General features: G+C 48.9%; 1 protein-coding gene across 1 annotated transcript in view; it reads right to left on the reverse strand.

Annotated features, from left to right (window-relative positions):
* CLBA1 (clathrin binding box of aftiphilin containing 1) overlaps nt 1–7,761 on the reverse strand; it is a 15,430-nt gene extending 7,669 nt beyond the window's left edge. The window contains exons 1-3 of the mRNA XM_075331195.1: nt 7,588–7,761; nt 1,291–1,688; nt 1–145 (exon numbers count right to left, since the gene is read on the reverse strand). The exon at nt 1–145 is cut by the window's left edge and continues 1 nt beyond it. Coding sequence (XP_075187310.1) covers nt 1–145; nt 1,291–1,614 — 469 coding nt within the window. The 5' untranslated portion in view covers nt 1,615–1,688; nt 7,588–7,761. The remainder of the gene's footprint in view (nt 146–1,290; nt 1,689–7,587) is intronic.
* Between the last annotated feature and the right edge of the window lie 2,334 nt (nt 7,762–10,095).

The raw sequence follows: 10,095 nt of genomic DNA on the forward strand, positions 1-10,095 counted from the left end.
ATAGCCGGGTCCTTATTAATGTGGAGAGGTTTTCTTCGGTGGATGACGCCAGCAGGGCTGGGAGGCCTCTCACATCTTCACTTGGATCTTCTACAGGAATGGCCGGAAAGCTGAACCTGAATATCCGCTCACATTCCTGCCTGCTCTGCACCAAGATGACAAAGGAAACATTCAAGTCATGCGTTCAGTCACAAGGACATTTATAAGATGCTGCTGATGATTATGTTACATGCAGGTCCGTGTCCGATCATAACGGATTATCACCCCCCCTCCCCCCACCATGCGCCATTTATTATTCTGTTACTAGGCCCTGAGCGCAGTTACTGTCTCTGCAACACTTGGAAGAGTTTGACATTTACATTTTTCAGAATTTAATAACCGTTCAATATATATATATTTTACCCTGATTCCTTTTCCTTACAGTGGCTGCAAAAGCTTCGGAAAAATTCCCCCGTCCTTCCATGAGAATCCATCAGCTTCATACCCTTCCTCTATTATACCCCAGGTGTGGTGAAATTGCAAAAAAAGTGCAATTCCACAAAGTTTTTTAGCGCTTTCTATTTATCATGTTCAATATATGGTAAATCTGATCTGGCATTATGATTCCCCATGTCAGTATGAGTTCGTAGATACCAAACATGTATAGTTTTTCTCCTAACCCGAACTCGACAACTTCAAGTACAAGTTTACTCCCAGCCCACACATCAGTCTGAACTTAGACCATTAATGTGTAAAGCCAACATTACTAATATTTTTATTTAATTATCCTCCAGACATGGCAAAATTATGACTTTGCCTAAAATAACTTTTGTTTCCTTCTATCCCACACTATACTGCAATGTCCAGTCCAGGTTCCTTTAGAAGCTGCTTCCAACTGCTGCTTTGCATAGATCAGTACTGTATATTTAAACAGTGTACAGGACTTTCCAGTCTGAACAAAGGGGTGAAAAGCAGAGTGACTCAGACAGATCAACTATTTGAATACAGTGTACAAATCTTTGAGCAGCAGTTGAAAGCAGCTTCTAAAAGGAGCATGAACTGGGCACTGAACGTAATAGTATACTGTAGTATACTGTATAGGAAAGAGGGACAAAAAAAAAAAAAAATTAGGACTCTGCTGTGGTTAAAAAATAACAGAGAACGGAGCTTGGACTGTTCATGTATTATATGTTCGGGATTCAGTACTGCTTGGTGTGATTGTTCCAAGAGAAGGGTGTTTAGTGAAGGGAATGTCTAGCTGATATTTGACTTTTATTTTAGGTAATCAAAAAAGATTTCTTTGACACATACCTCATTTCCTAGATTGAATGCATCCCATTGGGATTCTTCATCCGTTGGGTCAGGGAAGCCCTCTCCATCTTCTATGTTCTCATCGAATGATCCATCTTCATGGCTAAGTTGGTCAGACTGGGGTGTGAACTCATTAAAACTCTCAAAGTCTCCCCAAGTATTTGTAGTCTCTGATGAACATTTATTTGCATCGCAGTCCTTGTGAAGACCTAGAGACCCACTAGGCCCATTTTCTGAGCAGACACTTTCCGTAGTAGATGGCACAGGGAACGTGGTCTTTCCATCATCGTTGCATCTGGTACTGACCTCACTGCCATCCTTCATCGTACTTCATGGGGTTTGGAGGTAAACCGGACCAAATATACCGAAACTGACCACAGAGGCATCTAGATGTAAACCTGTAGCACAAAGCAGATGACAGCAGCAGGTCAGGTCTGTTTACAGCAGATGATATATTCTGCAGGGCTGGCAATGCTATGGTAGACGAACGGTGTGTGTGTGTGTGCGTAATAAATATATATATATATATATATATATATATATATATATATATACACATACATATACACACACACACACACTATATGTTTGTTCTTAGAACTGAAGAATAAAAAAAATAAATAAAAACACCTAATACAAAAACTTTCATCTTTTCTTTAAAAAAAAAAAAAAAGAAAATGAACACATAACGGGACCCAGACGCACCCCATAGTAATCATTGGGGTCCTCCTGCTTCCACTTACACCAGTCATACAATGATCCGACATTAAGTTTCTTCCGTCTTTAAGAAACCGACAAAGAGATTATCGGAATGTAGGTGTGAACGCAACCATGAGCCGACTCTGGAGAAGAGAGTTTTGTTACTGGCTTCCAAATGATTTGTTTTTTTTATTATTCCTCATTCATGTAAAGACCCAAGGACAATTAAACTATAGCGTGCTTTGGAAAAGTATTCATACCCTAGGAACTTTTTCCTATTTTTTTTTATGTAAGGCCCGTTTCACACATCCGTCATTTTGCCGGATGCCAAATCCAGCACTCATGCAGTACAGTCATTTATAGTGGAAGCGCGACACCATGAAGTTGTGTTTATATGCACAACCGCATTTGTCCGCATGGTGTCGCGCTTCCACTGTAAATGTATGTACTGTACTGCATGTGTGCCGGATCTGGCATCTGGTGAATTGCTGATGTGTGAAACTGCCTTAAGGCTGCTTTACACACAACGATCTCGATAGCGATGTGACGCGCCAGATCGCAGATACGATTTACCAAGATCGCACATGTGCGATCTCAGCAAATCATATCTGCGATCTGGCGTGTCACATCGCTAAAGAGATCGCTAGCGATATCATTGTGTGTAAAGCAGCCTTTACACTCAGAAACGTATATTTTTTTTATTGGGATTTTATGTGATTTACCAACACAAAGTATCAAGTATTTGAAGTTTAAATGAAATGATACGAGATTTTCTAAATACTTTAAAATATATAATTTGTGACATATTTGTATTCATCCCTTTGAGTTAATACTTTGTAGAGTCACCTTTTGCTGCAGTTACTGCGACAAGTCTTTTGGCAGCTTTGCACATCTAGAGGTGACATTTTTGATCCTTCTTTGCACACTCGCTCTCGCGCAGTGAGACTGGAAGGAGAGGTCTGTGATCAGCAATTGCCAAGTCTTGTCACACACTCTATGTTCTTTAAAATCAGATTAATTTAATGTATATTAAAAAAATAATAGAAATGTTTCAGATTTTTCAAATGACTACTAGGCCTAATACTAGACTGGCACTTCCTGTTTCTTGAGGGGTTTTTTTGGGAGGCACATGGACAAAACCCAGCAATAGTCCAACACTGACCCTATTGAGCTGAACTCATTTTCTGCTTATGTTCTCATTTGGGCATGGATCATTGTATAAGAGGAGGAGGAGGTGAACTGTGATATTGTGAATGATGGGTCCTGTGTGATCTACTGTATATAGAGGTGTTATCAGTCATTGTACAGGAGGCGGTGAGCTGTGACATCTATTGTGAATGGTGGGTCATGTTTTATCTACTGTATATAGAGGTGTTATCAGTCATTGTACAGGAGGAGGAGGTGGTGGTGAGCTGTGAAATCTATTGTGAATGGTGGATCCTGTTTTATCTACTGTATATAGAGGTGTTATCAGTCATTGTACAGGAGGAGGAGGTGGTGGTGAGCTGTGAAATCTATTGTGAATGGTGGATCCTGTTTTATCTACTGTATATAGGTGTTATCAATCATTGTACAGGAGGAGGTGAGCTGTGAAACCTTCCTTTTATGAATGGTGGGTCCTGCGTTATCCACTATATGTAGGAGTGTTATCAGTCATTGTACAGGAGGAGGAGGTGAGCTGTGACGTCACCTATTGTGAAAACTGTATTATCTACTGTATATAGAGGTGTTACCAGTCATTCTTATCCTGTCTTTGCGGATAATGAGACCACTTCGCGACCCTCTTTGACACAAAAGATCCAGGGGCAACAGCCGCACAGATTCTGTACCAGGGCCTGGAGACTCCATGTACCGGCCCTACAGGGTCCACGCTGCCAGCCAGACGGCCAAAAGGGGCTGTAAAAAGCCAGAGAACCCAAAGTTTCAGGCTTGGGATCTCACCACAGACTTCAACATAAAGTGCAAAGGTAGAGCAACTGGATCACTACGTGGCACTGATCGTACCGGGAACGGAACGGGCGTCCCAGAGCTCTGAGTGAGTAAGGACTTGGTTTACTGTGTGTGGTCCCTGTCTCCTACACAGTCTCCCTCATCCACCACCACGATAACCAGCAGTGTGTCCCCCTGTTTCCTGCATTGTGCACCTCATCCAACACCAAGAGGTCTCATAGACTGTCCTGCACTATCCACCTCATCCAACACCACGAGGGCAGCAGTCTTCCCTACCTGCGAAGGGACTCACATCTAGCGGCTCCATTCCATCAGCCCCGGCCCCCTTACACAGCAGTGGTGGTATACCCTTTACCGCAACCCGCAAGTGGTGTCACGAACACTTCTCCCTTGTAAATACCCCCTTTTATTGAGTGTCCGCTGAACCCGGGTCCAGGGACCCTCGAGCCACAGTAATCCCAGATCCGAGCAGCTCGCCTGCCTAGGGGCGGCACATATGGATGGACTGTAAATCTGTGAAAGCTTAGCCCAAGATGGACAGGCCGACGATCCCACCCCACCGCTCATGGCTGGTGTCCCTCTGCTCCTGTAAGAGTGATGGCGGCAGGTTCCCTTAATGAGTTTATTAGAAGGCACACACAATCATACATGCAGTAATGTCACGTGCTAATGATGCAGAGTGCACAGGTGTATGATTAATATGGAAGTATGCACTAAGCCGCAGTAATGGTCTGGGCCAGTCACATGCGTTATATCAACGCACGCATGGATTTCCCTGAAGTCCTCGCACTATTACACGAATAGAGTCAGCAAGAGCTAGAAAATTGCTTGGCAACTCAGGAAAAGCTCTGCAGCTAAATAGAGAGTCTCCCACCGGGGATCCGCGCACCGGCTAAACCCCAGCTTCCATATCACACACTGTGTGCAGCTGAAAGAATCGCAGCCCCAGGCAATAATCTGTACAGAAGCCCTCTGTGTCTCATAAAGGGAAAATCATAAAGTATTTTATAATGACCTCTCCTCCCCAGTAACAGGACACAATGGAAATACGAGATAGGAACAAGAAAGCTCCCATCAAGAGAAAGGCGCTGGGCAGATCCGTGCCCCGACTCTGTACACGTGATGCCTTTGGAGGGACCCGATATATTGTTGTGTGATCTGTCCCATGGCGGCATTAGGGGAATACAGTATTTGCAAAAATGAACCTTCATTTGGATATTGGCATTTCCATGATTTACTCCTAGAGCTAGGACCTCAAACTGAAATACACAGGGGCTCAAAGTAAAAAACTTGGACAAAGTCATCAACCAAACCTAGTCACCCCCATACAGAACAGCGGGCCCCGCGTAGCGCCCCCCCCTCCACATACAGAACAGCGGGCCCCGCGTAGCGCCCCCCCCCTCCACATACAGAACAGCGGGCCCCGCGTAGCGCCCCCCCCTCCACATACAGAACAGCGGGCCCCGCGTAGCGCCCCCCCCCCCCTCCACATACAGAACAGCGGGCCCCGCGTAGCGCCCCCCCCCCCCCCTCCACATACAGAACAGCGGGCCCCGCGTAGCGCCCCCCCCCCCCCTCCACATACAGAACAGCGGGCCCCGCGTAGCGCCCCCCCCCCCCTCCACATACAGAACAGCGGGCCCCGCGTAGCGCCCCCCCCCCTCCACATACAGAACAGCGGGCCCCGCGTAGCGCCCCCCCCCCCTCCACATACAGAACAGCGGGCCCCGCGTAGCGCCCCCCCCCCCCCTCCACATACAGAACAGCGGGCCCCGCGTAGCGCCCCCCCCCCTCCACATACAGAACAGCGGGCCCCGCGTAGCGCCCCCCCCCCTCCACATACAGAACAGCGGGCCCCGCGTAGCGCCCCCCCCCCTCCACATACAGAACAGCGGGCCCCGCGTAGCGCCCCCCCCCCCCCCCCCCCCCCCTCCACATACAGAACAGCGGGCCCCGCGTAGCGCCCCCCCCCCCCCCCCCTCCACATACAGAACAGCGGGCCCCGCGTAGCGCCCCCCCCCCTCCACATACAGAACAGCGGGCCCCGCGTAGCGCCCCCCCCCCCTCCACATACAGAACAGCGGGCCCCGCGTAGCGCCCCCCCCCCTCCACATACAGAACAGCGGGCCCCGCGTAGCGCCCCCCCCCCTCCACATACAGAACAGCGGGCCCCGCGTAGCGCCCCCCCCCCTCCACATACAGAACAGCGGGCCCCGCGTAGCGCCCCCCCCCCCCCTCCACATACAGAACAGCGGGCCCCGCGTAGCGCCCCCCCCCCCCTCCACATACAGAACAGCGGGCCCCGCGTAGCGCCCCCCCCCCCCTCCACATACAGAACAGCGGGCCCCGCGTAGCGCCCCCCCCCCCCCTCCACATACAGAACAGCGGGCCCCGCGTAGCGCCCCCCCCCCCCCTCCACATACAGAACAGCGGGCCCCGCGTAGCGCCCCCCCCCCCCCTCCACATACAGAACAGCGGGCCCCGCGTAGCGCCCCCCCCCCCCTCCACATACAGAACAGCGGGCCCCGCGTAGCGCCCCCCCCCCCCTCCACATACAGAACAGCGGGCCCCGCGTAGCGCCCCCCCCCCCCCTCCACATACAGAACAGCAGGCCCCGCGTAGCGCCCCCCCCCTCCACATACAGAACAGCAGGCCCCGCGTAGCGCCCCCCCCCCCCTCCACATACAGAACAGCGGGCCCCGCGTAGCGCCCCCCCCCCCCCTCCACATACAGAACAGCGGGCCCCGCGTAGCGCCCCCCCCCTCCACATACAGAACAGCGGGCCCCGCGTAGCGCCCCCCCCCTCCACATACAGAACAGCGGGCCCCGCGTAGCGCCCCCCCCCCTCCACATACAGAACAGCGGGCCCCGCGTAGCGCCCCCCTATACAGAATAGCGGGCCCCGTTTAGCCCCCCCCCCCCCCCCATACAGAATAATAAGCGCCTGGCATCACGAACCACACAGAATCAGCCCGTGGGTCAGTTTGACATACTGTATGTGTTCTAGAGGCTGAGTTTAAAGGGAACCGGTCACCAGATTTGGTGACTATAAGCTGCAGCCACCACCACTGGGCTCTTATATACAGTATTCTAACATGCTGTATATAAGAGCCCAGGCCACTGGGTAGAACATAAAAAACACACTTTATAATACTCACCTAAACTGGTCGCTGCGGTGGAGACTGGTCAAATGTGTGGCGCTGGTCTCCGGTGCCTCCTCTTTCGGCCATCTTTGTCTTCCTTCCTCTGAAGCTGGCGTACATGACGCGTCCTATGTCATACACACAGGCCGGTATTGAGGTCCTGTCCAGGCGCACTACAATACTTTGATCTGCCAGAGATGGTGACAGGTTCCCTTTAAAGAAGATACCTAAGCTGCAATGCCCTGCACATGATGTAAGAGACATGGCTATATCAGGAGAACTATACTACATTTCTAATTAGAGGTATTTGCTAATATTATTATTATTACACCTACTACATATTGGGATAGGATCTTGGAGATGGGAATACCCCTTTAAGGAGTGGATCAGTCTGTATGTGATTAGTAAATATTTCCTGGCAGCCCAGATTGTGACGACTTGTATGCCAGTGATACTCGGATATCCAAGATTAGCTACAATAGTAGAGAAAGCAGTGATCGCTTACCATAGTGGGTGTCTGAGCCCGGAAGCTCCTGGATCTCAGAAGAACCTGAAATTGGGGCTACTTCCTTGTGGCTGCCTGAAGCCTCAGCTGCGGGTCATAGAGGTGCGACCGGTGCAGGTGGAGTCTTTCTATGAGGCAGCACTGAGGGCGGTAGCAGGAGAAGCACTTTTGCAATGTAGGTTAATGACTACACGCCCAGAGATTCTTCTCCTTTGTGTCTTCTTGCTGAGCCTGTTTTTAACCCGCAATCATCTGAAAAGGAAACGTGACCTCTGTGCAAAAGAATCAAAGAGGAAGAAACTTGTAGCTGTCGTGTCATACTGACACACGGGGCAAACCGCTCGGATTTTATTTTCATTTTTTTTTTGCAAACCTCGATCGTGAAAATTGCAGATTTTCTTTCCTGGAAATTCCACCCCTGGGTCCTTAGTATTGTCTTTGGAAGGAATAAGTCATGTGCTGTCCTTTGTATTGACCACACATGTATTTATACATATAAATGAGATCTCCTCTGAGACGTCTAAACAAATCCGTCTTTTCCATCCTCTCATCATATGAGCAGCCTCCATTCCTTGTAATAATCTAGAACAATAAGGTCAGGTTCACAACAGCATAATTTACAGTCTGTATACGGATCTATATGCCCGGACTGAGCACAGGTCTCCATACCCAAAGTTACAGCCATAGAGACACATCAAATATACACCGATAAACCGTACAGTGATGGTAAAAACAGACACGGACCGTACACCGATGGTAAAAACAGACACGGACTGTACACCGATGGTAAAAACAGACAAGGACCGTACACCGATGGTAAAAACAGACACGGACCGTACACCGATGGTAAAAACAGACACGGACCGTACACCGATGGTAAAAACAGACACGGACCGTACACCGATGGTAAAAACAAACACGGACCGTACACCGATGGTAAAAACAAACACGGATCGTACACCGATGGTAAAAACAGACACGGATCGTACACCGATGGTAAAAACAGACACGGACCGTACACCGATGGTAAAAACAGACACGGACCGTACACCGATGGTAAAAACAGACACGGACCGTACACCGATGGTAAAAACAAACACGGACCGTACACCGATGGTAAAAACAGACATGGACCGTACACCGATGGTAAAAACAAACACGGACCGTACACCGATGGTAAAAACAGACACGGACCGTACACCGATGGTAAAAACAGACACGGACCGTACACCGATGGTAAAAACAAACACGGACCGTACACCGATGGTAAAAACAGACACAGATCGTACACCGATGGTAAAAACAGACACGGATCGTACACCGATGGTAAAAATAGACACGGATCGTACACCGATGGTAAAAACAGACATGGACTGTACACCGATGGTAAAAACGGACACGGACCGTACACCGATGGTAAAAACGGACACGGACCGTACACCGATGGTAAAAACGGACACGGACCGTACACCGATGGTAAAAACAGACACGGACTGTACACCAATGGTAAAAACAGACACGGACCGTACACTGATGGTAAAAACAGACACAGACTGTACACCGATGGTAAAAACGGACACATGGACCATATACTGATGGTAAAAACAGACACGGACTGTACACCAATGGTAAAAACAGACACGGACCGTACACTGATGGTAAAAACGGACACATGGACCATACACCGATGGTAAAAACAAACACTGACCGTACACTGATGGTAAAAACAGACACAGACTGTACACCGATGGTAAAAACAGACACGGACCATACACTGATGGTAAAAACAGACATAGACTGTACACCGATGGTAAAAACGGACACAGACCGTACACCGATGGTAAAAACGGACACGGACCGTACACCAATGGTAAAAATGGACACGGACCGTACACCGATGGTAAAAACGGACACGGACCGTACACCGATGGTAAAAACGGACACGAACCGTACAAAGATGGTAAAAACAGACTCAGACCGTACAAAGGTGGTAAAAATAAACACGGACCGTACACCGACGGTAAAAACATACACGGACCGTACACCGATGGTAAAAACAGACACAGACCGTACACCGATGGTAAAAACGGACACGAACAAAACGGACACAAACCGTACACCGATGGTAAAAACAAACACTGACCGTACACCGATGGTAAAAACAGACACGGAACGTACACCAATGGTAAAAATGGACACACAGTCCATACACTGTTGGTAAAAACAGAAACACTGACCATACACTGATGGTAAAAACGGACACATGGACCATACACCGATGGTAAAAACAAACACTGACCGTACACTGATGGTAAAAATGGACACACAGAGCGTACACTGATGGTAAAAATGGACACGGACCGTACACTGTTGGTAAAAACAGAAACACGGAGCATACACTGATGGTAAAAACGGACACGGACCATACACTGATGGTAAAAATTGACACACGGACCGTACACTGATGGTAAAAACGGACACATGGACCATACACCGATGGTAAAAACA

Source organism: Anomaloglossus baeobatrachus, chromosome 12 (genome assembly GCF_048569485.1).
Source record: "Anomaloglossus baeobatrachus isolate aAnoBae1 chromosome 12, aAnoBae1.hap1, whole genome shotgun sequence".
NCBI classification, from domain to species: Eukaryota; Metazoa; Chordata; class Amphibia; order Anura; family Aromobatidae; genus Anomaloglossus; species Anomaloglossus baeobatrachus.